Source organism: Agelaius tricolor, unplaced genomic scaffold, assembly GCF_023055355.1.
Source record: "Agelaius tricolor isolate 1412-34295 unplaced genomic scaffold, bAgeTri1.0.p SCAF_5, whole genome shotgun sequence".
Lineage (NCBI taxonomy): Eukaryota > Metazoa > Chordata > Aves > Passeriformes > Icteridae > Agelaius > Agelaius tricolor.
Window position 1 is genome coordinate 16,718,101 of NW_027269265.1, and position 27,878 is coordinate 16,745,978.

A 27,878-nucleotide genomic window follows, 5' to 3' on the forward strand; every position below is an offset into this window, starting at 1 on the left:
GCAGCCAGCCACGTGTTGGACAGGTCAGGGATGTGGCAGGATGTGGTCAGAGAGCTGAGCTGGGGTCCTGCCCAGCAGCTCCTGCCTGTGCTGCTCTGGCACATAATGCCAGATGTGCAGCCTCTGCAGCTGACTCTGTCTCTGGGGCACTGAAGAGACCATAAATGGAGACCCACATGTCACTCACAGTACAGGGGCTCTCCTCCTTCCATAATATAAAACCCCCAGTTTGATACTTTGGGTAATACTGTGTACCTTTTTTTTTTTCCCCCAGAGGTACACTACTCTTACATATGTAAGAGCCATGGTTGTCTGCTGCTGAAGTTTCCATTATTTTTTCACAGTGATCACTCTAAGACAGTTGACCTGCACTTACTCTCAGATATCATGGAAGAGGTGAAAAGTTGCTTTCACAGTGAGAATGGAAATAGGGGTTATGCTTTCCAGCTGGGAATAAGCATGCATCTTCTCAGTAGTTTTCATAGATTAGTTGTACATCTTGATCAAAATAGTGAAAAGAGAAATGAAATCAAACTATGTGGCCTTCTCTTAAATGCCCTGCTAATCATGGAAAAGAACCTGCATATTCTTCAAAAAAACTGAGGTTTATGGGGTTTGTTTTGTTTGTTTTTTTTTTAATTTCAGTGACCTAATATGTCAGTATGTCTACTGGGGTTACTTAGGTTACCTGTGATGCCTCATGAATTAAATATTAGAACAGAAAACTTACAAAGCCATATAACACCTGGATAGCAGGTAGTCAAACAGCCTTGCATTTGCCCATCAAAGCTTAAGGTATGTTTTTGAAATCAAATACCTTAATAGTTGTTTTGAACATATTTCACTGTTGATATCTGGAAGTCAAAATTTACATCTGTGCTTGATCCTCCAGAGTGTATTTTGGTATACTTCAAGTGAGACTTGAAGCAGTCACTGAAACAGCACCTGAACTTGTGTACAGAAATCACTCTTTTTCATTGTCTGTTGGGTCAGGTTAGGAGCACAGCTCAGCAGCAGACAAGAGAAAAGGTGGCATATTCTAAATATATGGTTTACCTTATAGTGCAGTGAGATCCAGTGGCTCATGCCAACCTGTTGTGGGTTTATGTGTGTTGTGCAGTGCCATGTAGAGATGCTGATTGTGTTGTGGCAGTGTTGTAGCAGCCTTAGCACGGTGTGCTGTCAGAACTGAGGTACTCACTTCCTCAGCAGGGCTCCATGGTGAGCCTGAATGAGGTACTGAGGTAATTCACAACACAAGAAAGTTCTTGTGTGTGTATCTGAAGTACTTTGATGGGTTTGCTTTGTGGAAACATGAGCGAAGCAGCTTGGATTTCTGGCACCGTGGTGTTGGAATGGAGGGATGTTGCACATCTGTGTGTTACTGGCTTCACAAGAAACACCAGCAGCTTTCTGAAAAAATGCATTAGTACCTGATGTACTGGAACCATTCTGAAGCAACTGCTGCCTTACCACTGCATAACATTGGGAAAAGGATGGGAGAAGGTTTATTTCTGTTTTAATAATTTCCTAGTTGTTGGAACTGTAAAGGTTATGGGAAGCTAAATATTTCTCCTTCTTTCAATCTAAATACACATTTGTAATGTGTTTGGAGCTGTTTGTAGTTTTGCTAAGGTACAGCTGTGTGAAAATAATGGAATGGGTTTTGATTGCTGTCAGCCAGAATGTCCAATAAATTCTGTATGCGATAGGAATGGTTGTTTTGATTTGGTCTCTAGAATTCACCCTTTTCACAACAGTGAGGGGGAAGGAAGCTCACCTCATTCCTGCTGTTAGGCAGCTTTCCCTTCATTGTGTCCTTGTTTTGTTCTGCTTCAGAGATCTAATAACATTCCAAAGATATGCATGTATGTGTGTGTCTGTGTGGGGGATGTTGTTTATAAATGTATGTAAACAGCTGACCAAGGGTAGTGTGATTTAGGGGGACTGGCATGTGACAAGAGGGAAGGAAGTTGAAGTCAAAGACAAAACAATGAGAGTTGCAGTAGAAAGTAGAAAAAGGACAACTAGAAGGCAGTGCAACAAACATCGTAATTGAGAGTGAATTGTTCTGGGGGTAGAGGGATGCTGAATATGATTAAAGCTCAAAAACAAGATGCATATTAATTCACTTGAAAATTGAATTAGAAAGTTGATACTGGTGTGATTAATTACAGTGTACAAACATATGTTCTCTTCATTCCAGGAAGCATGGTCTAGAAGAATTTTATGTTATACTTGGATGCCTTTTGATATTGTCAAATAAACAAATGGTATTGTTTTGCTTTTGTAGGAAGATGAAAAATTTCTGACAGACTTGTTTGCACAACTAACAGATGAAGCCACAGATGAGGAGAAAAGACAGGAATTGGTAAGAAATCTGTAAAATATGTGACAGTTACCACAAAGTGACATGTGAATCCTTTTTTTATTTTTTTTTTAAATACTAAACTAGTATATTCTTGATTTTCAGGTAAATTTTCTGAAAGAGTTTTGTGCATTCTCACAAACACTGCAACCTCAAAACAGAGATGCATTTTTCAAAACTTTGTCAAATATGGGCATACTGCCTGCACTAGAAGTCATATTGGTAAGTCATTTTAATTCTGTTTGTCATAACAATTTTGTTTATCGTCAGAGAGGCTTTTTTAAAAAGTAACTTCAGCACAAACTTCAGCAAGTGGTTTTCTTTTTGTTTGCTTCATTTGGCTTGTCCTAGCTAAAGGTTCAAAATGTTCAAAATATTTTTGTAAAACTTTAAAAGCTTTTATAAAAGCATTCTTTAGCATTTTTTAAAAGCATTCTCCAGTTTTTGTTTTCCTATTTGCTTTCCTAGATTTGCTTGCTTTTTGGTATCCAGATAAGTTAGAAAATAGGGAAATAGATCAAAGAGCAGGGAAACCATAAAATTTATTTTGTCCAGCTGTTGTCAAATTTACAAAGTACAAGTCGACTTAGTTTTAGAATCTGGTTTTAGCAATAGTTAGGTGTGATTTGTGAGAAGGAATTAAAGCTGTATGTTTTCTGGTTCATTTAACCCTTTCAAGAAAACAGAATGATTTTATTTGACTTTTCCAGGGTATGGATGATGCACAAGTACGAAGTGCAGCCACTGATATATTCTCATATTTGGTTGAATACAACCCATCCATGGTACGAGAATTTGTCATGCAGGAAGCACAGCAGAATGATGATGTAAGTAAAGAGTCCTCAGAAATCGGTATATTGGTTTGGAAATTACTGGGGTTTGAAGTTACTGGTGTATATTTATGACTATGAATGCCATGAGCCCTAGTTTCAAAGAAGTAATTTGGAATTTGGTAACAGGACACTGAACTGCTGTGTTTTAAAGAGTTCTGTTAGATGACATAAGTTCACCTGTTCACAGATACTTGTTGCATTGTATAATTTCAGATTTGGTACAAGGGAGTAGCATTTGAATTGATTTTTTTTTTTCCCCCCTCTTAGGATATATTACTCATTAACCTCATTATAGAACACATGATTTGTGACACAGATCCAGAACTTGGAGGAGCAGTGCTACTCATGGGTTTGCTTCGTACTTTAGTTGATCCAGAAAATATGCTTGCCACTGCCAATGTAAGTAAATACCTTCAAATGAAATTATGTTTGATTTTTTTAGGGTATTTGATGATATATGTTGCATATATTTTTTTTCATTCCTTAGAAAACAGAAAAGACAGAGTTCTTGGGTTTCTTCTACAAACATTGTATGCATGTTCTGACAGCCCCTTTATTGGCCAATACTACAGAGGACAAGCCTAGCAAAGGTAATGACACTGGATTTTGGGCACATCAAGGCTGTTGAATGTCAATGTTTAGAATAATTGTCAAAGGACATTTTCCATCTAAATAAATTGAGTCTGAGATTATGAAACATAGTTCAAAGTAAAATGCTGATTCAATATTTAGTCATTTGAATAATGCATAAGTACAAAACTCTGCAGAGAGACCTGATTTAAGAAGTGAACAACATTTGCTACAAATTTGGCTTTAGCAAAAAATAAAATACTTTCACAATTTTTAGGAACTCATGGGGCAGTTCATTGACATAGACTTCTAAACACGTCTAAATGATTTCTTAAGGTCAGGGATTACTAGGAATGTTGCAACATTTCCCCTGGGAAGGTGTGCTGAATTTCAGAGTTGTTTCTTCAGCAGACCAAGAAAGCAGAGATCAGTGATGAAGTAATTGTTCATGCTGGTTACTAGCAGCAGTTCTTACAAGTGTTAAAAGACCCTGAGGTATTTCTTGCATAGTACTTTAGTTAAAAGGCATTATAGATCACATTTTTGCTGTAAACTTAGTCAAGGCATTGCATATGGGGCAATTGTTTCTGATCTAGATTTTTGGACATTATAATGTGATTTGGTTAAATAAGCCTGACTACACCTGTTAGGGTTAAGTTCTGTACTCTGAACCTTCAAACAATTTAAGAAAAATGTAATTGGTTCCATATTTTTAGAGTTTCCTGCCATATCTGTATTCATAGAAAATACTCAATCCATAACAAATTTCTGTCTTAAAGACTAAACATATTCTGCAGCATGTTCCATAAAATGTCTGTGGGAAAATAAAAAAAACTTGTAAACTTGTAAAAATGTTTACTGGAGTGCAGTTGGATATTTGAAGTTTGCTTCTGAAGGAAGTATTCCAGATACATTTAATTATTTTGCCTTTGTTTTATTACAGATGATTTTCAGACAGCCCAACTCTTGGCATTAATACTGGAATTGCTAACTTTCTGTGTAGAACATCATACCTATCACATAAAAAACTACATTATTAACAAAGATATCCTGCGAAGGGTACTCGTTCTCATGGCCTCAAAGCACGCTTTCTTGGCATTGTGTAAGTTTGAAAGCTAAGGAATAAACTAGAATTTTGTGGATGGGAACTGGTACATATCTTCACTCTGCTGGAAAAAAACTGTTCATGGATCATGACAATTTTTTGCTGAACACAGAAATTCTACCATTAGTCTATGTTTCTCATACTAGATTATAGTTATATCAGCTACTATTAGTAAATAATTTTGCATTTATACATACGTTTTTATCCTTAAAAAAGAAGGACTTTACTTCATGTCAGTGGAGAGGGGAATTTAAGAGATGGTATGTGAGTTTTGAATATACTAAGAGAACATTGTAAGTTTTGATGGCTTTTTAGTAGAAATTACCAGAGGTACTTAATTAGAGCTATGACTACCTGAATGCATTAAACTACACAAAAGTTCAGTGTGCATCTCTTCAGGCTGGTAGTTTCTTGACCATACTCAGCTCAGTAGTGTCAAAGCAGACTTAATTCTAGAGGCAAGTAGGAGATTTTCTCTGTGATTCTGTTGTGCACATAGAGTTAAAAAAACAAAGCCTTCAGCTGCCTGAGCAGTACCATACAATAAGTACCTTTAACATTTTGTAGCCAAATAACCTGTACACATGGTTGCTATGCAAAATGTGCTGCCATGTGATACTGTACTTTCTCTTTATGCATGGACATTCTCTCACTTGTGTACGCTTTGGAGTTTCAGAAAGAGCTTTAAACTGGTTGTAAATCAAGCCTTTGCCCTACTATGTGTGTGAATAAAAAGTCATTTATCAATTTTAAAATGAGATCATTTATATTCTAATCTGATAGAACTAATTAAATCTAACCAAACATTTGAATAATAGGGATGATAAGCAAATTTCTGAGCTCTTTTACTGAGAAAATGTTTTACCTTTACCATAAGTAATTTAAAAAATTGAAAAATAGATTTTTATGTTAGTAGTGTAATAGTTGAACAATACTTTGTGTATTCTTCAGTGAACGGAGGTGTTTTCATTTGTACAGTTATGATGGAGGATTTCTTTATGATAGATTGATAGATGATAACTGCTAAGTAATATTCAGCAGTGTAGTCAAGACTATTGAGAAGCAGAGAAGGACTGAATGTATTGCTGTATATGAGCTGAGGCTGTAAATTGCTGTAATAATGTTGAGTAATTTCTGCAATTTTGCTTTTAAATGTAAAGACTCTTTTGACAACACGTGTGTTTCAGGTGCCCTTCGTTTCAAGAGAAAGATAATTGGGCTGAAGGATGAATTCTACAACCGTTACATAATGAAAAGCTTTTTGTTTGAACCCGTGGTCAAAGCATTTCTAAATAATGGTTCCCGTTATAATCTGATGAACTCTGCCATAATAGAGATGTTTGAATTTATCAGAGTGGTGAGTGCTAGTATATGCTGAAGATAATGACTGCATTGTTTAGTCTTGTAATTCAAGATTACTTTTCTTTTTGCTTTTGCCCTAAATTATGCTATCATAATGGGACCATATGATACTGTATTTATATGAACCTTGTTTTATATCACTGTTACATATTTGTACCTGTTCTTTCTTACATTCAAACAATACCATTACTTGAAGATTAAATTCACTTGATACTGTACTCACAGTACCCAGATTTGCAAAGGCAGTACTAATCAAATTTCATCATGCAGATTGGATGGGCTTTTATGACAGGAATGTAATTAGAAACTACTGCTGCAAACCCATCAAATTTAGCTGTGCTCTGTAATGTCAATTCAATGGAATATGGAATTATACAGAAGAGATACCAATCTCTTTTGATTGTTTTAATGGAGTGCTACCAAGTTCCTTGCATGAGGAGTCTCTTAAATATTCATGCCAGTTTGGCTGTCTGCACAGTACTATTTCCTTGCTGTTGTTTGCATCCAGATTCTGACAAGATGCTGTACAGACTGTAAATGTGGTAAATGGGGCCAAGCTAGGGTGCTAGGGTGCAGACAGTTGTGGAGGAGTAAGTCACCACGCACTGTCACCTCTTGAAATCTGTAGAGTTGATCACCTCTTCTTTGAGTTGGGACTCAAGGTAATTCAAGAATAAGATGACCTGATCATCATGGAAGAGTTGACTGAAAACTGGTTTTGAAGCTATGGAAAAGTTCACCTGTACAGGTGGTCGTGGCTTGTACAGTGGTGTATTGGATTTGCAGGGGCAGTGCTGGGCAGTGGCTAAAGGGGTGGTTTTGTAGAAGCTGCTGGAAGCTTCCCCTGTGTTCAACAGAGCCAATGCCACCTGGCTCCAGAGGAATGTGCCACTGGCTGAGGTCAGAGCCGAGATTCCCCTGCAGCCCATGGTGATGTCCATGATGATGGTGATGTCCATGGTGGGACAGCTGTCTCCCTGTAGTCCACTCGAGGTCTGTGGTGGAGCAGAAATCCCCCTGCAGCCTGTGGAGGACCCCAGGCCAGAGCAGGTGGAGGCCTGCAGAAGGAGGCTCTGACCCCGTGGGAAGCCTGTGCTGGAGCAGGCTCCTGGCAGGACCTGTGGCCCTGTGCAGAGAGAGGAGCCCACACTGGAGCAGGTTCACTGGCAGGACTTGTGACCCACAGGGAACCCTGCCTGGAGCAGCCTGCTCCTGGAGGACTGCATGCCATGCTCTCTATCAGTGTAAAAATACCTCTCAGTTACAGAGGAAAGACATTTTAGGATTGGGTGTGGTACAGTTTTTATCAGGCTTTAGGTTCTGTAATGTTTTGAAGGAGATACTGCTAGAAAATGTATGTTGTTTTGCTAATCAAATACTTGAGGCTCTAGATTTGTAATTACACTTATATACTTATATACTCATTTTTGCATAAGTTAATTACTACAGTGCTTGCTATGGCATTCTCATTTGAGATACTTTTTATATTGTATTAAATAAATTATTTGAATGAAAATAAGTCACTTTATGTTTGTTTCTTCCTGTAGGAAGATATAAAATCATTAACAGCTCATGTAATTGAAAATTACTGGAAGGCACTGGAAGATGTAGATTATGTGCAGACATTCAAAGGACTGAAACTACGATTTGAGCAACAAAGGGAAAGACAAGATAATCCAAAACTTGACAGGTAAAATACACTAAATGCCCTTAATAGCATATTGATGCTTTAATTCTCTTATCAGACTACTGGTGGGTTGTTCTCTTGTTCTGGGAAATACAGATAATTTAGACTCCTGCTTACATCTCAAGCCTTGCTGAATTTACTGGATTAAAAGTGTGATTTTCAAATGTGTTTCTATAGACTTTTCAGCAAACACTAGTTGCTGGACCCCCAGTCATAATGCTAATTTAGCATATCTTAAACTTATCTGCAGTACTTTAATGAGGCTGGAAGCCTACCAAGTATCTCTACCAAGTTGATTTGTCTAAATAACAGATTTTCACTGCTAATTTGAAAGACTGTCAGTTGTGAATTACCATTCTGTGGATTTTTCCTTCAAAAATTTACACATCAGATTTCCTTTCATTTTAGTTGTGGGAGTAGATATTTAGATAAGCTTTATCAAAATGCCTGAGGAATAGAACATAGAAAGAAATTTTCAGAGAATGCTTTTTTGTCCCTGTTAGATCTGCTGATGGAGTAAAAAGCAATCTGATGCAGAGCTTGAATCACTCTTTCTGTTTGCCAGAGCAAAAGTTCCCTTCCTTAGTACACAGTTGCTCAAGTTGAAAAGCATTAAAGCTGAAGTGTATAAAAATAGGAAGTTTAGGCCTTTTTGCTCCATTTATTTTTGCTTTATGTCATTAAAACAAATTGACTGCTTATGTGAACAGTTGAGTTACTCTTAATAATTGTTAGCAAGACCTGTTCTTGTTTTCCTGTCTTGAATTAGTTTGAAAACACATGAAAATTTAATTCTGATTAGTCCTAGTAGGATATCTTGACATTTCAGGCTTTTATTTCTTGCCACAAGATTTCTTAATACTTAAATTTGAGAGTTGTACAATTAAATGAGACTAAAAGTGTAGATTTATTTTAAAACATTGAAGCACTTTGAAGAGCATGTGCAGGATCTGCAGTTTTGAGTACTAAGGTGTTAAAAGTGAGATGTTGTTATTTTGGCTTATGTCATCTAAGCATATCACTTAAACAGCTGTGAAATCCAAGGCTGTGATCCTTGCTTACATTAATTCATATGTGGGAAAGAACAGCCAGCTGCTTTCTTCAGTAATTTCCATCCACTATAGCAAGTGAAGTTGTAGTTTTGTTCTTGGCTCAAGTAGAGCTAAGTGGTTGTGCTGCATGAGTTTGTCCAACAGAAAATAGAGCTTCAGGAGGTCTGTAGCTCAGCCTTCTTCCTACATCTGATGTTGTGGCTGCACAAGTCCTGTCACAGTGCATGTAATTTTTAAAGTGAAAACCCAGAAATAATAAAATGCACAAATAACAAGAATCTATTTATGTATTTAAGCAAAGAATATTTCATTGAGGAAGGAACCCAACATGTTGTTGACACAGGCCATAAAATTATTCATTTAGAGTTCCACTTAAGCCATAGTTTTGTGCTCTTAGCAGAACTTGAGTTTAAATAAAATGTAAAATGATGCAATATGTATAGGTGTATGATAATGCTGGCAAGCAACTTACTTAAAACTAGATTTATTATTAAAAGTGCATTTAGCATTTTTACTCAATAGTTTGTAATGTTTTGATTTTTCCCTTCTGGCTTTTTCCTGCACTCAGTAATGCAAATGTCTAGGTTGTATTATTAACATTTTGATCCCATAACCAAAATCACTACAGACACTTTCTGAAAAACATGAAATTTCATCCAGTAAACTGTGAAGTGCTTCATCAAGAGTTTCATGCTGCTGTTGGAAACTGACTGTTAAAATCAACATCTAGCAATGAAAATGTTTTCAATGTCTCTTCCACTTCTCCCCATTTTTCAAGGGCCACATCCCTGTCCCTCTCCTCCAAGACCATAATACTGCTTCTGTGAGAAAAGAGAAAAGAAAGGTGGAGCTCAGATAAACCAACATTGATAGTAGATCAAACAGGGAGAGAGAGGTAGCAGTTCATATCCAAGGCTCTGAAAAATGGAGAACACTGATAAGTGACCAAAAGTTGTAACAGGTGGATGTGGCAGAGAGAGAACTTTCTCTTCAATGTATCTACTTAAAATTGGAGTCATATTTAACTTGTTGGACCCTGAATACTAACAGGTTACAAAGTATTTTCAGAGAATATGTGTATGTTTCTAAGCTCTTTGTTTTACAACTTTTTATTTACCAGTGCAAACTGGTAAACCAAGCTTGAATGCAACACTTCAGTGAGATTTATTAAAATTATTTCTAATAGTGCTGTTTATATGCTACAGCATTTTTTACTGATGGAGTAGTCTGCATGTGCTGTTAGCAGAGTTGAACTTTATTTGATTCTTTTTACAGAGAAGTTTTTAATGATATTTTGTTGAAAATACAGAGGTTCACAATAGGGAATGATTTGTGGTGTTTTTATTGCTCTGCAATGTATGGATCTGTAAGCTGTCACTGAGTGTCAAGTAGAAGTTTTATTATTAATATAAGTTGGTTTTTGAATCTAAGCTTTTCAAACCTCCTGTTCTGCAGCATGCGCTCGATTTTGAGAAACCACAGGTACAGAAGGGATGCGAGAACCCTGGAGGATGAGGAGGAAATGTGGTTTAATACTGATGAGGATGATATGGAAGATGGAGAGGCAGTGGTGCCCCCTTCTGACAAGCCTAAAAATGATGAGGATATTATGGACCCTATCAGCAAATTCATGGAAAGAAAAAAATGTAAGGAGTGAGAAGATGAATGCCATAACTTGCATTATTCAGTCTTGCTGCAATGAAGGATTTGCATGTATTTATTTTGAAATTGCAACATCAGTTTGGTAGACCACATATTAAAAAAATTTTGTTGTTGTTAGAGGCAGAATGATAGAAAATGTGTTTTAGACTTCTTAAAGCATTTGAATTAAAATCTTATCTGATAGTCAAGCTTTTCAGTGTTTTATTTGAGTTATAATTAAATGTTATGTGTTAACTCAACATTTTCTATATAAATGATCAGGTGATACCGTTGGTAGAACAAAAATGTTCATTACTGGCCAGTGACAACCACTGGTAGGTGATACAGTAGTAAGGAAAAAGTCTTTGATGACTCACTTAACTGAGTTACACATAAAGTATTAAGCCTTTTCCCAAACAGTGAAGTGATTTGTAATTAAATGTTTCACTCAATAATACTGTTTTATTTTTTGCCTTTTTTTTTCTTTCCAGTGAAAGAGAGTGAAGAAAAGGAAGTTCTTCTGAAAACTAACCTTTCAGGTCGCCAGAGCCCGAGTTTCAAGCTTTCTTTTTCCAGTGGTACAAAATCTAACCTTACCAGCCAGTCATCTGCAAGTAATCTGCCTGGATCTCCTGGGTCCCCTGGGTCTCCAGGGTCCCCTGGCTCACCTGGATCAGTTTCTAAAAGCACATCTCAGATGGCAGCTATTACAACTAAGGTAATTTTGAATGGTTGTAGGTTGACTTTATTGTTACAGCACAGGAGTTTGCTTTTGCATCTCTCCAAAGTTCCTGTGAGTCCCAACAAGTTAAGCAGTAATGGACTGTCTGGTTTGTGTGTACTTTTTGTCTGACCTTTAGTATTTTTTACAAGATCGGCTGTATATGAAAGAAATAAAAGCTCTTTTAATGTCCAGACTGGTCAAGTAGGAAGCATGCCATTAGGTGCTCTTAGCAGTGATATTTACAGTCAAATACAGACAACTCTGTACTCATGTTAAATTGCACAGGGGTATTTGACAGGTAAAAATATATATTTTGGAAACATAACCAAATTGTGGTAGATACCACAATGCCCTGCACATCCAGTGAGGATTTCTACTATCACCATTTTAATATTGTTCAGAATTCTATAACTGACCTATGTGGAAGAAATAAATTGCATTGGATGGTGATTGCTGTAAACCAGAACAATTTTTAATACCTGAGTGTGACATTTTTTACCTTTGAACTAACTTAGAGTTTTGATTTGGAATATTCTGAAGTAGTAGAAGAAGAAGGCCACTTTAAAAGAGCATTGTAACTTGCAGTGAATATTCAAAACTAGCATTTTAAAATACATTTTAGGACATTGTTGGATTTTATCAGATTTTTGAATAAAAATGTTCTAACTGAGTCAGGAAAGTAGAGTGACTGCTATTTTCTCAGCACAAGGGGACAGATAAGGTAATGTTGATACAGTGCAGTTCAGATAATGAGAATTTATTTTCATAACAAGTGGTGTATCCATTTCTAAAAGGTGAGGTATGTATTTCAGTTGTCAGATAGTCTTGGAATAACACTGATAATAACAGTCTTGGAATAACAGCTTGTTTTGTAGTGCTACCATACTGCTTGTTCACCTAACTTCTAGCGAAGGTAAATGGGGGTTTAGGGTTTGAGGAATTTTTTTCTACTCCACACGGCTTAAGAGTTTGCATTTGGATTGCATTCTCTTGAAAACACCTGGATCAGAAGTGTTTGGCTGATGGAAGAACCTAAGGACACTTCTCTAAATCCTTCTGTGGAGGAAACTCCTTGCATAACCCAAGAGTTAAAGTGCTTTTTAAAAGGGATGAAATTGGCTTGCAAATCCATTCAGTCTATTAGAGGCTTTTTTTCTCCCAGACAGTGTAATTCCTTGAGTCTGAAATGGAGTCTTAACATATGGAATATATTGGATACAGTATTGACTCCACAAATTCAAGTAGTGGTGACAAAAGAAAAATATTCAGGTTACAAGAAGGAACATGCAGTGGACTGAAAACCATTCCTGGATTCAGGCAGAAGGTATCTTACCTTCTTTCAGAGTAAAACATGCCAGTCACAAACTAGAAACAGTGTTGAAATTGGGTTTTTCATTACTTACCTGATGTTGTTGCTTCAGGTGTAGTGTACTCAGTGTTAGTGTATGTGACTGTACAGAATATGTGTAATTGTTTTTCAAGTTGTTTTTTGGTATATACAGTTGACTGAAATGTTCTGGTTTGGGTGTCCATTATTAGGCACCTGAATTAGTAATAGGACCTTTGAGTAAAGTATACAATGCTTTAGAAATTGCAACATAGTATACTTAGGGGAATTTTCAGAAGTTCATGCTGCTTCTTCGAGGGTCCAGAGCTGCCTAATCCTAAATTTGTGGGTATTTGCAATACAAGAGAGTTTTTAGTGATATTAGATACATTTTCATTTTCAGCTGACAAGTTATTTAAACTATGTAATCTCTACACATCATTCAATTATGTTATTCAAAAAATTCTTTGCCACTACACACTTCAATTTTTGCCAAGACAGACTGTATTCTAAAAGTATCATAATTCAAAAATTTAAATTGAAGCTATTCTGCATTTGTTTTTGAAGTGCTTCCAGATTGCTCAATACAGTCAGCTGTGCTCAGTAAAAATAAACTGTCTTTACACCTGGAGCTGCAGTGACACTTAGCAAAATTATGTCAATTTTTGGCTTTACTTAAATTTCAGCTGGCAATATTTCCAGTTGGATAGGTAAAGCTCCATTTTGGATTTATTCATTTTAACATTTCTCAGATAATGTCATTTTCATTCATACTGAAGGATTTCTTTTTGTTCTGCATTATTTTATTCAAAACCTTCTGAACCAGTGTACTTATGGCAATAGTCTGTGCAAACATCATGTTACAATGCAGTCCTGAATTATCAATGTACAAACATCCTCTTAATTATAATAATTTGGTCTGTCTTTGTAGGGAGGCCTCGTTGGGCTTGTAGATTATCCTGATGATGATGAAGAGGATGATGAAGATGAAGATAAAGAGGAAACTTTACCTTTGTCAAAGAAAGCAAAGCTTGAGTCATCATAATGGCAACTGCTGAAGAATATTACCAGTTGGGGAAGGATTTTTTTCCAAAAACAAAGCAAACCCACAGCAAAGCAGCAATCTTTTGTGAATTACTGTGTATGACACAGATCAACCTATACAAATGGATTTCTGCCAATCAAGTGCCAATTCAAAGGAGCAGAAGAAGGAGAAATACTTCATTTAGGGGAAAGACTTATGCCTTTGAGCTCTCCAGCTTGGACCACATGTTGCCCTTTTCTCAGGGAAGGAAATGGAAAACAAAACAAAACAAAAAAAAAGAAAAAAAAAAAAGAAAAAAAAGCCAACAGGGCAGGAGTTTTGTTAGTGGAACTCTGGATTGGCTGGTCAGTTGCTACAATCAGAATATGCTTTCTTGGACCATGTATGAGACTTCTGAAGAAAAGGCGGGTTTTGCCATAATTCTTCACTAGTTAAGAATGCCAGCAGTTTCTTTGTATAAAAGAGACCTGCCTTTGAAATCATACATTCTGAACATTTTACTCAAGCTACAACAGGTTTTAAAAACCTCTGCGGGGGAGGGCCGAATATAAAGTTTCCTCTTTTTTTTTAAATCTGTTCCCTTTGCCCTTTAAACTGCAGAAATTTTTTTTGAGGTGGGGGATTTGTTTGTCCCTTCTTGATTAAAGATTGAGTGGAATTCTAGATGTGGTCACTTTTGTGTCATAATTTTTTTTGCCCCCCTGAGTGTATGCTTAGTTGTTGAGTATATATTTGGGACCATTAAAATTTTTTGATGTAATATAATCTCACTGTTGTGCTGGTACCTGTTTCACACCGTGTAATTTTGTTCTGCATCACAGTTCTTAATATGTTGAGGATTTTATGGAAGATGGTAATGTTTTTATTGGAGAAAAAATCTTGCAACAATGTGCATAAAAGCAATACTATTTTGTGACTAAATATTTTATATTAAAATTTACAGTAGCACCTGTTGAGAGAAAAATCAGGGAAACAGGATGAAATAAAAAAAATTAAACCTATAGATCAGAAATCAGTATTCCAAAGAGACTGAAATTTTGTAATGCAGAACAGTGATGGTAACTAACTCACCAAAATGCAAGATGGATGAATTAGGAATACCAATATACTGACTCATTTGACTTAAAAAAATAAAAAAGAAATAATTAAAGCTGAAGGAAAACAGCATTAGTAGTATTTTTAAAAAATCTCTGATTCCCTTTGGAATACCAGTTTTCATGAATAGAAGATGGTTGTAAAATAAACTCTTTACAACAACACCATCTTTTGACATTGATTCTAATACTCAATTGAAAAACAGCAATTAACTTGGTCTAAATCAATGACTACCTTCTTTCCCCTTGTGCCTAAAGTTTAAGTAATACAAATTTGAAATCAGGCATTATATCCTGCTTCCTACAGAAGATGGCTTTGCATAGCAGTGCTTCCTATGAAGGGTTGTTTATTCAGTTCCTTTCTTACATCTGTTTTCAGATGAGCCAGTTTCCTTTCGGGCATTCAAAGCAGCAGGTTGATGTTTAATACATAAATGTATCAATACAAATAGAAATAAGAGAAATGAGAATCTGAGGCAGGATCACAGGGGATCACACCCAAGGGTAGATGAGCACTTCATTTCTGGATGTTGTAGATGGCATGGCAGGTTCTGTGCCAACCACAAAAGGCAAAGCTTCAGTGGTTGGGCTTTGTGAGTATATACCAGCCAGTTTGGATTTAAATAAAAGTGTGTCTTAGGGAGAAATTTTTAGCCATCTTTTCCTCAAAGAGTTCATTTGTGATCACTTTCTGAGGTTGTGTTTTTATCATGTATTTGAGATGTCTGTGATAGGGCAGTCCTCAGCAGTTTTACAGAGGTGAGGAGTTATGCACATGGTCACTACAGGATTAAACACAATTTGTTGCTGCAGGCTGAGTCCCCATCCTGTTGTAACAAACTGAAATTTAATTTTTGCAGCTTTGGTGTCAGAGCAGACATTGTGACAAGGAAAGCTGCAATTTTGCAGGTTTTCTTAATTAGTCAGAACCTAAATCCAGCTCAAGATGTCAAACTTTTCTTGAGCATAAAGCTCTCAAAATACATCCATACAGTCATTTGCAAGTCTTGCAGGCTCTGTCTCAGGAAATCATTCTTCTGAGTTGGTCAAAGGAGCACTTTTGTTAAAGACTTTTTCTGTTCCTTTATAAACTGAGTGCTTGAATCTTGTGATGTTTGATGCTGCAGTCTTCCAGACTTTCAGATACTTTCATAATACTTGTAGGAATCTTGGATTTTGAAACATTACTTTGAACAGAAGTATTATGCTGAAGTTACTGGGCTTGGTCAAAATAATAATGAAATCAGGAACTTTTTGAAATTTTTATATTTTTATGAAGCTCTAAAAGGCTGGTCAAACATTAGTCTGCACATCTTTTAATGCTGTCTGACTTGTGGTTGGATGGTTAGTTGTCTTCCCAGTTATCTAATGCTTCATAGCCTGACCCGACGTGTCTGCACTGGCATAATATATTCATGGAGGTTGGAAGTAGATGAATGGTGGGTATACTCTTGCACAGTGATGTTCACTTTTGTATTTCTGGAAATCTTGAAATGTATTTTAGGGGAAAAAACATACTGGGATTGCAAGAAGTGATGGATAATTTTTTTTTAAGAGTGGGTTTGAGTTTATAGGTGGAAGAAATGATGTTAGGAAACAGTACCTGTTCTAGATCGTTCTTTGGGCTGATTTTTTGTCCTTAATCCCAAGAGACCTGCATGTATGTTGTACTAAGCACGGCTCAGTCATCTCAATTGCTTTTTAACTGTGCCCTGAAGTATGGTTTACAGGGCAAACCCTTCAGTACTTACAGGCAAGAGCCAGGGTGTTTAAATCATCCATACAGACCCCTCTGCTCCTTCAATGGCTGAAAGACTTGATGCTGATTCCTTGGGTTAACTTCCAAGCTTTGAGCCTAGACTTACTGGGAATACCAGACAGAATGTATATGAACTACCTGGTCCCTCAAAGAAGCCACACACTAATGAAAGAAATTCCAGATGATCTGGAATATTTCCAGATTTTCTTCTAATGTGTGCAGAGTGTGGCTTCATTCAGGTTAACAGTGCACATCAGCACAAAAGAGATCTCCTGTATCATGAAGGTGAAAGGATCTTAAACCTGGTGTATCTAAACAGTGACTTGTCTCTAGAATGTGCTATCTGTAATGTGCCTGCTTGGCAATGAAGATCAGGCTATTCACTCATCCACCTGTCATAGCCCACCCAGGTGAGGCATCATGTTCTCATGGAATGAAGTGCCAAGTAGGCCCAATCCTTTTAATGTGCTGAGGATGGACCTGTTCCGATCAGGTTTGCCTGTGGTTTTGCATCCCTGCAGAGATGTTTAATTGGAGCAGTGGTGGGGCTCTGTTCTCATGTTGCTGCTGTGATGCTGTTAGCTGCCTTTGCAGCCCAGCACAATGGCATTGGTTGCCTTGCTAAATGATGTTTCCTGGCATCTGTAGAGTGGCCACCCAAGTTCAGCCTTACCCCTCTCAACCATTCTACAGCTGCAGAGGCATCCTGGAGCAGTGCTGTGGATGCCAGAGCAGCACTGCCGTTCCCCTGCCTTGAGAACATCAACTCCCGTTCCAGGTAAGTTGTGAAAGCAGGAGATGAGATGGGTCACCCACAGCCTACGTGTAAAACCGAGCAAACGTTCAAAGAAGAGAAGTTGTCCATGTGCATGTTCTCCACCACTTTGTCTTTTTGAAGTCCAGAAGAAATGAAGGAATATATAGCTCATAGTTCATTTCAGAAAGGAGCATGTGGGCATGCTGCAGATAAAGGAAAACCTCCTGTGGGAGGAGGGCCTGTAATGCCCACCTTCAGTCAGAGCCATAGTTGAATGTCTTAATCCATGTGAGGGAGACATAACTTACTGTACTTTAGGTTTGTTTTGTACAGAGCCAGAAGCTGGATTCAACTCTTGTGGGTCCCTTCCAACCTGTGATATTCTGTGGTTCTGTTCTATGGTTCTCTCCTATGATTTTCATCAGTGCCTGCCTACCTGATGAGCTGGTAGATTTGATTTGATACTGCTCTAGTTGCAACCACATTCTCTGGAGTATGAATCTTATGAGGGTTTAATATAAATTAATAGAACAATTGAAAGCTGAAATGAACCCTTGTGGACTGCTGGAAAAAAAAAAAGGCAATTAAAAAAGGGAGGGGGAAGATGCCATCTTCTGTATGCCAATTGTATTTATGAACAATGTAAAAATAATATATAAACCAGTGGGTAATGTTAAAAAAGCAGAATGCTACTGGCAAATGTTTGAAATAGCCACTGATTTACAGTGACCTCAGATCTATACCCGTGGCCTTGCTGTGCACTGTAGAACATAGAGTATAAAGACAGGTAGGAGATGTGAATAGCCAAGTTAAAAAATGGAGTTGAACAGTATTGTCACCACAGGAGAGTCCTTGTGTGCTCTGCAGTGAGTCTGCAGTCACTCCAGCATCTGTGAAATACCAGTGTTACAATGCAAATAACAATTCTCTAAAGCATCTGTAGTTAAAAAAGTCTCACTTCTAAGGGAGTAAGTCAAGTCCATGTGATTTAAAGTCAGTTTCTGCCCACACTGACCTTCTCTAAATAACATTTTTATAAAATTCAGCTAGAATTAAAGGCACCTTCTGTATTTCTGCACATTAAGTCAGTGCACATGATACATAAAGTACTGACCACCAATTTTTACCATAATCTTGTCAAACAACTATATCTATCACTGGACAACCTTAGTTTTGTGCCTTCTGTCACAGCCCCTCAAAACTGGAGTCTTTCATTAGTTCCTCAAATTCTTTTTCCCAAATCTGTGACTCTTGCACACAGAAGTGTGTTTGGGGTGCTATTTGAGCAGGCAGCAGGGACACAGATTTCCTCTGTGCCATATTGTTCACTGTTCCAAGAAATGGCTCTGCCCTTGGTAGGTATCAGAGGTGGTGGTCCCAGCCCTGCTGCCATCCATCTCCCTGCTGAGGCTTTGTTAACTTCTCCCTGGAGTGTTTTCCTTCCTTTGAATTTATACTTTCCTTCAACTCCAGCCAGCCTAAGTATTTCCCAAAGCTGCTTATAAAACTTTTGGCTGTGCTTGCCTATTATTTTTACCTCACCCCCAGTGTCATCAATATAGATATTGATACATTCTTGTAAACTAAAGTGGCAAAACAGCTGTCTGAAAACCTAAAATTCCCAGAAGTGCTGGACCTTCAAAATCACATTCTGTTTTTATAAGGACATTTGCTAGTTATCATTGATAGGAATTGGTACTTATAATTTCAAATATTTTTCATATTAATAAAGCATTTCTTCTCTCTTCTTGCAGGCCCATGGGCATTCCTCCACGGCTGTGACACTCATTGCCTCTCTGAAGGGTTCAAGTCAAGGAGGTTATGTCACCATTTTGTGTTCGCCTGGGATGTTGAGTACTCCTACCTTGCTTTCAAGTTCATGCAAAGAGCCATAAAGTGCTGGTGCCCCTGCATCTCCTCCCCATATCTTTTGCTTGTATTAACTTTATTGTTTGCCTTGTGTATTTGAGTCTCTATTTATTTTCTATGGACTCAGAAGTTTATGAGATATTTATTCTGCCCAAACTCACTCTCTTTGTATTTTAGATTCTGTATTATGTTAGTCTCTTCAGGAGCCTAAGCAGCTGGCTTATATTTCAGCACTGACCAAACATGTGCTGAAGGTTAATTCTAGGGGTTTTTTTCTGAGAATTTCTCTCTGAATGCCTCAGATACCAGCCACAGACTGTAAATCACTGGAATCCCGCCCCCCCACCCCCAGCCCCCGCATTCAGATTGATCCAAGGCTCCAAGGCACATTAGCAAATACTTCTAGGGTTTTATTTGTGTTTTGGTGGCACATACAGATTTGTGTCTTTTTATTCTCATTTAAATTTCTTTACTGCTTTTCTCTAAACAAAACAAACAACATTGAAAACAGCATTTCAGAATCGAATATTGTGAGGACCAAAGCTACTTTCTGACCACCTTCTTTTTCTCCTGGCACACATTATTTTACAGCTCCAGAGTCTACTTAAAGCAAATTTGCTCCATAGCTGAGAAGTTGGTTCATGAACAGTCAAGTCATATTTACAAGAAAGCTGCTTAACGACAGTCCCAAGCAAAGGAGGAGAAAAAGCTCTTTCCTGATTACCATGAGTTTAACTCCTGTATTGTAACCTCATGAATTCTGTTATTCCCATCCCTCAGCAACTTACACTTCAGACAACAGATGAATGGTGGAGCTTTGTTGATGGTTGTACTCGTTGCTAGGGGACAGTCTGAGGGGGGTGAATCATGCAATTTACAGTCGGCCTAAAGGAACATTTGGAAATGTTTGAGCTTAGAAAGTTCCCTCTGTAGTCTGTCCTTGGAAATCGAGTGCTTTGTGGCTGTGAAAACTGCTTTAGAAACAGACATGATGATAACGAAGGCATTAAACACACTGGTGTCTTTAGTAGCTTGTACCTATGTCGGTATCTTCAATCACTGTCCTGGTGCTTTTTGTTTGATAATTATGTTCTTAGTTAAAAGTTGACCATGTGAAATGGTATCAAATCAAAATTATTGCAAGTCACATTAAAATTAAATACTACAAATTTTCATCATTGCTCTACTGTAAGAAATATGATTTCTAAATGCACTTGCTTGTACATGTCTGGATCTGAACTTTCTTGGATATATTCATTGGTATTTGTTTTATTTTATCTGCTCTGGAAAGGCGGCAGCTTCAGGTACCATCAGAAAGGAGAACTTGACCTGTAGTAGGTGGGTGAGGTTTAACAAGATACATCTCCGGTGGAACACAGGTGGGTGAATAAAAGTGCTCCCACTATAAATGCTAAGGCACAGTTTGGAGAGGACGTGGAGGAAGCACACACCCAGCTGGGGCTGACAGGTATGGCGCAGAATTACCGAGGGGAAACCCCTCCGCACGCATTCTGGGGCTCGTAGCCAGGGTAAGTGTTTTGCCCAAGGCGGGCAGCTTGCCCTCCGCAACCCCGCGTCCAGGGCTGCTCTCGGCGGAGCTCCGGGCAAGCCTGGGCTTGTTGTGCCCGGGGCAGCGGCGCTCCCCGCCCGCGCCGTGCGGCTCGGGGGGTGCGGGAGGCTCGCAGCCACTCAGCATCTCCCAGCGTGCGTCCCCGCGGCCTGCAGCCCTTCGCAACAGCGCATCCCGCTTGCCCCGTGCGTGTTGAAGCAGTTTATCAGTATTTGCCGGACTACATCAGCGCTCCCAGCGCGTTTCAAAGCGAGCCAAGTGTTCCTGCCCGCTGCTGCTTCGCTTTCGGCATCCGAGCGGAGCGCGCAGCCGCTTCCGCCGCCAGAGGGCGCCCGGCCCCCGCCCGCCGCGGCCCAGCCGGCGGCATCCGCGTCCCCGACCCCGTTCCCGAACCCATCCCCGACAGAATTCCCGACCCCGTTCCCCACCCCCTTCCCGACCCCATCCCCGTCCCGCTGCTGCGGCTGCACCTCCAGCACCCGCCTCCATACTGCCCCAGGCCAAATGTTTCCTGTAACGCAGGCAGTCACCTTGAATAACGCGCGAGCATGTGGCAGCTAACAGCATCCCCAGGAACGTTTCCTGGATAAGAAATTTGGGGTTTATGACCGTGCTCCAAGATGCGCCCTCCCTTTCAATTGTCTTACTACTGGCAACACTTGGATCGGACTATGCAGCTGTTTCTTCTTTTCAGGAGTCTGTCCTACAAATGAGTTGCATCCAAGTTGTGAAAAGTGGGGAAGCATTCTTGCATCTGTCTTCTGTGAATAGCTCTACATAGTTTTCAAATGCTAAGGTGTTTTGCTTTTGATTCTATTGATTAACACTCACATCTGTCGTAAGCACTGCAGTAAATGCTTTGAAAAAATATTTAATAAAATCTTTCCACAAGACAGAAAATCAAAAGGCTTCAAGAAATCAAAGTACGGCAGTCCATGTCTCTGAAGTGTTGAGAAACTATCAACCATTCTTTTTCTCTCCAAGGCTGTTACACTTGAAAGCATACTTTTTTCTCCATCCAACTGCAACAGATGGTTTGCTTGCAAAACTTCCTTCTTTTCAGGTCCCGAAATGACTGGAGTACATGACTCACATAGTAAAGGGTTAATTTAACCACTTGTGCCCTCCTGGTACATCCTCTCAAGAAACTGAAAACAAGTTGCAATTCACAGGAGAGGGAGTTATCTGTCCTTGTCTACAGGGCTGCCTAAAATGAGGATCCGCATGAAGCAGATCATTAAACCTGATCTTTAGTGGCACAAACAGGCCTCTGCAATGAACACCAGTGTCTATCATTTAGTAATCGTTTGCTTGCAAACTTCTCTGGTCCCTCAGGCACAACAACAGATGTCTCTCTTTCAGTCGATGCACAAGAACACATGTACTCAACCCCTTACCAAAAATATGAATTGAAGGTAGGTGGTTAATAATAACCAGAACTTCAGATGTCTCACCTGACTCTGCAAGATCCAAAATTTATTTTGTGAGTTCAGTATGATCGAACAAGAAACAGGCAGAATGCACGAAGAAGTGGCTGATGCACAGACTGATAAATACCAGAGACAAACGATTACATTTGTGAAAAGTAGAGCAAACTGTCAAACAGAAACCCTGACACAACCAAGCCCCACTGTGTGACACCCTGCCTTACACTGTTCAGCTTCACGGCTAAATTATTCCTCTTCAAGTTCTGAGCCTGCGATAAATAAAGCAGCAATCATCCAGATTACCTGGCATTGCTTATTTTCCTAACTAAAGATAGGATAAATTTCTGGCAGCCGGTGGGCGCTGTGGCAGACGGACGGACGGACGGACGGACGGGGCTGCTGGCCGGGCTCACCGGGCTCCTATCCCGGCGCGGGCGGGAGCGCCCTCACGGGCACCTGCTGCCGCTTCCTTCCGAGCGGGAGCGCAACAGGCTGTGCCGCTCGCCCTGCTCCGAGTTTCCCTCTTACTTCTTTGAGTTGCACTAAGGGCTTTACACAGCACGTCTGGAAGCGCCCCTGTGAATTACTTGGTGGGGAATTTCGTGCTTTTTAAAGCGTAAACTTCGCACCCGCGCGCTCCCGCTCGGCGCTGGCGCCGTTCCCAGCGGAGGAGGGCGCGGCGCCGGGTGGCTCCCGGCAGGTACAGCCGCCCCCGGCGCGGCCCCGCGGTGAGTTTGCAGGCGAGGCTGCGCATCACCCCGGTTACAACGGGAATGAGGCGCAGCCGCGGCCACCCCCGAGGCCGCCCACGCCGGGCGGGCAGAGGCCGCGGCCGCTCTCGCTGCCGCGTGCGGGCGATGCCTCGACCCCACACCGCGGCCCGCCCCCGAGGCCGCCCGGGACTGTCGCCCATTGGCCGGCGCCGGGCTCCTCCGCCCGTCCCATTGGCCGCGGCCGCTGCCCGTCACGCCGCCGCCGCCGCCCGGGTCTAATTGCCGGGGCACGGGCGCGCCCCGCCACAGGTACCGGGGTGGCTGGAGCGGAGCGGCTACGGGGGCGCTTGGAGCTGTCCCGTCGGAGCTCCGCGCCTTTGCTCCCGGCCCTCGGGCATTCGCCGTGGCGGCTGGGTTGAGCTCTCTCCCGGCGTGGCTCGCTCTTGCCTGGGGAACCTCTTCTGCAGCCGCGGAGCGAGCTCGGCGGGGAAGACCGGCCTGTTGCCGTCGGGAGGAGGGACCGCGGCGAGCGGCCCCGCGTGTGCCCCCGGCGCGGGGCGGGGGAGCGATGAGCCGCGCATTGTTTGCCCTGTAGGCAGCGCCCGGCGGGCAGCGGGGCGGCGGGCCATGGGCTCCGCGCCTTTGTCTCCCGAGTGAGCCAGCCCCGCGCCCGCAGCCTCCCGCCGCCGCCCGAGCCCCGGCGACATGGACGTGACCGTCTCCGAGCTCCTGGAGCTCTTCCTGCAGAGCCCCTTGGTGACATGGGTGAGCAGAGCGGGGCGGCGGGGAGCGAGGGGGCAGCCCTGTCCTGCCGGGGGTGGCTGGGTCCGGCCGCCATCCCCCAACCCTGCTGTCCTTCCTCCGGCAGGTGAAAACCTTCGGGGACCTGGGGAGCGAGGACCAGGACAACCTCGGCGTCTACATGGACCTGGTGGATGGCGTGGTCCTGAACAAGATCATGTTGCAGATGTGAGTGGGGTCGGGGGGCAGCAGACGTGAGGGGGCAGCGCCCTGGCCCTCCCGCGGATACCGGGCTCCGGCCCAGAGCTTCCCTCAGGCGCGGGGGCGGCCTGGGGCCGGAGCGCTTTTCATTGTGCTTGCTCTTTGAAATTAACAGAAAACAGTGGGGGGGAAAAAGCTCCGAACTAATCCAGGTCCAGTGTTCTTTAACTTGTTTTCCTAATTTTTTTTTGCGTGGTATGTGTGTGGTTTTCATATTCTTTTCCTTTTTTTCCTCCCAATTATCTTAGTCAGTGTTACAGTGGAAGGTGTGTGGCAGTAAAAAGAAGGAAATGAAAGTACAGTATCAAATAAAGCTTTACTGGGAGGGTTTCATCTGAACTTTGTCTGCTCTTGTGTAAACTTCGATACTAAATACATAATTTGGAAAAACCTTCTAGTGCTACCTCTTTCCGGCGGCACTGTAAGGCCATGTGTTGAGGGAACTTAAAAACTGGTCAAAAGAGGGAGTGTTGAAAATACCCTGACACCGAATTGAATTGTCGTTAGGACTTGTGCTGTTTTTAACCACATCCTTTCCTGTTGCTGATCTACTGTGCTGCGTGCAGAGCCGGACTGTTTTTACTGTATTTTATTTTAAATATTCTGAAATACATCTGAGAGAGAGTTTGTAGGGACAAATGTCTGGCTTTCAGGGGAGGAGAGTTTGGAAGTCACTCAGTTTTGGCAGTGTGCTCTCTTAAGTGACTGAAATCAATTGAAGCTCGGCCAGTGGTTTCTAGTGCTACTCCAAGCATTTAAATGAAGAGTTCCTGTTAGAAGCCTTTAAAATCTTGAGAAATAACATTAAATCTGCCAGTCAGTGCCTCACCCACTCAGATTGTGAAATTTTATTATCTTCTGGTACCTGGCTGCTCCACGTGAGAAGGTAATAACATTTTCTTTTGATTTGATGTTACCAGGAGTGAAAATTGTGAACTGAAGCTTAAACAGTGAAGCTGGTGAAAATCCACGATTCAGAACAGAATGCAGATCAGCCAGCACATGGAGATAACATAACAAACTAGTGGTGTAAACTAGCAGGGATAGAAGCCTCTCGTAAAGACAAGGCATAATTTCTAGAATTTTGAAAGGAATAATTACACTTCAAAAAGATTATTTTCTGCAAATTAGAGCCTCAAGTATGAACGTTTAGGTCCATGCTTGTAGCTTTCCAAGACGTGAGAAGTTAAATTTTGATTCCTGACCATTGTGTTTGGCACAGTGATGACCAACCTAACTGTCAAAGAACAGCAGCTGAGTTGGCTGCAGGTTTAACTAAACAGCACTGTTATCTAATACATTTATAAAATTATATGTGCATTAGTAATCTTATTTCAAAACAAGAAAAATTAACCAAGTTGTAGTTAATAATGAATTTATGAAGTGATGTGGCTTTTGAATGACTGTGGCATTAGGAGAGTTTTATTAGGTGGTGTGTGCAAACTTAAATATTTGTAATTGGACATTGAACTATGTCTAAGGAGTTAAGAGTTGGTAAACTCTTGTTTGTTAAACTCGAGGGAGCAACTGAACAATGGTCTGGGGACAAGGAGACAATTCTAAGATCTCATGGAAATAAGGAAGAGAAGCATACAGGCTGAGTGCAGTGACACTGGTTGGCATTTTGTCCAATCTCTGATTGTGAGAGGTGCCCTGGCATGTTCACGAGTTTTAAGCTGTCAGGTGAATAAGTTGGTGAGGATTTGTTTTTTCTTTCTTTGCATTTTTTCTTAACAAACATCTCTGGCAGTGTTGTCTCAGAAAGTGTTGGAGTCTTTTAGGCAGCTTTAGCAGTGCTTCTAATGGTGACTAAAGAGCTTGAAACCAAAAGCTTTGTACTGAGACCCCAAGATTGTTTAATATAGGAAGGATGGCAGTTTTCTTTAGGTCAGTGTATCCTGACCTAGCAAGGTGCTCAGGAGAGGCACTGACTGACCTTTACTTTTCCTTGATTTTAACTTTTGAAATTGCAATGCAATTACTGCTTACATGTAAGTCAGGCAAGTCTTGCAAGGCATGTTTCTGCCCCACAAAGCTTTCAGAATTAAAAGAAAAAAAGTGTTTTTAAAAATTCTTACTCATCAGTTTTTTTAAATCCTGGTTCCTGAAGATGGCTTTCAGTGCTTGGCTGGAGATTTCTTCCTGCTAAAAGCCTTTTAATGAGAGCCTTTGATAAACCTGGAATTGGATTTGCCATGCCATGATAGTGTTGATTGCTTGAAAGCACAGATGCAGGCATGCACACACATGTAGAGAGTAGGGGGAGGCAGGGTGAAGGAGCTGGGCTCCTCATGTGGGCAGCTGCCTCATCACTTGTGTGTTGTTTCACTTGGAATTTTTTTTGTCCTGCTTGCCTGATTATGGGAACAGAAATAAGAGGGGCATGTGATCTTGCATCTAAACACCAGGTGTGATGCAGTGCTTTGCTGCAAGTCAAGCTGTTTCTTTCAGTGAAGATTTTGAAAGCCAGATTCTTGGGAAATTCATTACTAAAAATACAACATTTCTGCCCTGCAGCAAAGCAGATTTTAATTCAGGAGACAATAAAGACAGGTGGATCTGTGAAGAAATCCAGATACACCTGTTGAGTGGAGATTGCTGAGTGAAAGTAAGGCTTTAGCTGCTTGAGTCATGGGGGGGCTGTAGGAGTTCAGTCAGCCCCTAATTTCTGCTGTAATACTTCAGGTTTTTCCAAAATGCTGTCTGGCAGCTTTGGGTGGAGAAGATCCCAGCTGCTTTGTGTTGCAGTGTCAACGTTTTTTCGGTGCTGGGTTCATCTCAGCAAGGTAGCTGTGTCACCAGAGATATGTGACAGCTAAATACTGCTTTTCCAGCCTGCCAGGTCCCTGCTGGCTTTGTGACAGGAGGTGAAAATAGGGCTGTTCCTTGACTTCATCCTCTTCAGAAATGAACTGCCCCTGGGAATGCCAGCCCAGAATAAAATGGGGTCTGCTCAGGCTTGCCAAATGTAGCTATGGCACAAGGGCAGAGGGGGGGAACCTGGCCTGGGCTTTGGCAGCCTGTAGTCTGTAGGACACCAGCTGTTGGGCTTGGCTGGTGATCCCTTTGCTTATAGTGATCTCTAAAACAAGCAAGACTGTTTCTAAGAAAACTGAGCGTTCTTTTTTCCCAGTAGGAGCACCTGGCTGTTAAATGTGTAAATTTAGTAGCAAGAGTCAGACAGCAGTGTTTGATTTCCCCAAATTTATTAGATTTTAAAACAAGATAAATGGTTTTTCAAATAATTCTGTTGTAAATGAATGGTTTCCTTTGCCTGTGTCCTGCTCAAGTGTATATCCCAACCTGATTGTGCATGAAGAACAACGTTGATTTTTGCAGACTTGCAGTACTGGCTGAATGCATGCAAAAATGTTAATCTTCAAAGTGGAAATGCTGTGTTTCAAGCTTGTGTTGCTGATGGATTTATGTGTACCAGGTCAATGATATTTTCTGCAGACATACTTTAAAGAACTTTTTTCAGATGTCTGTGTGTCACTTCCTGGTATGGAATTAGCACGTGGTGGCACTGCAATGACTGCCTTCAGTGTTACAGTTGCAGCTGTGGCATAATATCTACAAGCATAAGCAAATATTTGCCTCACTTCCCAAATAAAACTTCCTGTAAGAAATTACATAGAGGTTTAGGCAGGCACAGAAGTGTTTTCACTTTGGCTTGTTCTAATTATTCTAATTGAAAATAGACTGCTCTCCTGTCAAAACATTTAGCAAACAGGAATGTGTGTTAGGAATACTGCTGATAATGCTATTTGTGTTAAAATCCTGTTATAACAATGCACAATAATAGGTTTCTCCATTTCAATTGCTGTCATGGTTTGTGGTACCATTGATCTGTTGGCTTTACTTTAGACCACGTGACAGGAACAGCCACATTGTGAGTGCCTGCTCCTCGTGGTCTGTAGCAAATGGCACAAATACCAGAAGATGTGTTAGAGATGTGCATCTGCTTAATTTA

General features: G+C 40.7%; 2 protein-coding genes across 8 annotated transcripts in view; both read left to right on the forward strand.

The window, feature by feature from the left end:
• The window catches only part of PPP4R3A (protein phosphatase 4 regulatory subunit 3A), a 42,253-nt gene extending 27,774 nt beyond the window's left edge, over positions 1-14,479 (forward strand). For 3 of the 5 annotated variants that reach the window (XM_071426606.1, XM_071426602.1, XM_071426604.1), the window contains 11 exons: positions 2,294-2,371; positions 2,474-2,590; positions 3,079-3,195; positions 3,469-3,600; positions 3,689-3,791; positions 4,715-4,873; positions 6,064-6,233; positions 7,786-7,928; positions 10,433-10,623; positions 11,110-11,336; positions 13,601-14,479. In XM_071426606.1, coding sequence (XP_071282707.1) covers positions 2,294-2,371; positions 2,474-2,590; positions 3,079-3,195; positions 3,469-3,600; positions 3,689-3,791; positions 4,715-4,873; positions 6,064-6,233; positions 7,786-7,928; positions 10,433-10,623; positions 11,110-11,336; positions 13,601-13,714 — 1,551 coding nt within the window. In that variant the 3' untranslated portion in view covers positions 13,715-14,479. Of the gene's footprint in view, positions 1-2,293; positions 2,372-2,473; positions 2,591-3,078; positions 3,196-3,468; positions 3,601-3,688; positions 3,792-4,714; positions 4,874-6,063; positions 6,234-7,785; positions 7,929-10,432; positions 10,631-11,109; positions 11,337-13,600 lie in introns of those variants that run through there. The other 2 variants (XM_071426605.1, XM_071426603.1) reach the window with 2 other exon arrangements.
• An 8,555-nt stretch (positions 14,480-23,034) lies between these two features.
• Positions 23,035-27,878, forward strand: part of CCDC88C (coiled-coil domain containing 88C) — a 97,084-nt gene continuing 92,240 nt past the window's right edge. For 2 of the 3 annotated variants that reach the window (XM_071426608.1, XM_071426609.1), the window contains exons 1-2: positions 23,035-23,668; positions 23,772-23,872. In XM_071426608.1, coding sequence (XP_071282709.1) covers positions 23,609-23,668; positions 23,772-23,872 — 161 coding nt within the window. In that variant the 5' untranslated portion in view covers positions 23,035-23,608. The remainder of the gene's footprint in view (positions 23,669-23,771; positions 23,873-27,878) is intronic. The other variant, XM_071426610.1, reaches the window with a different exon arrangement.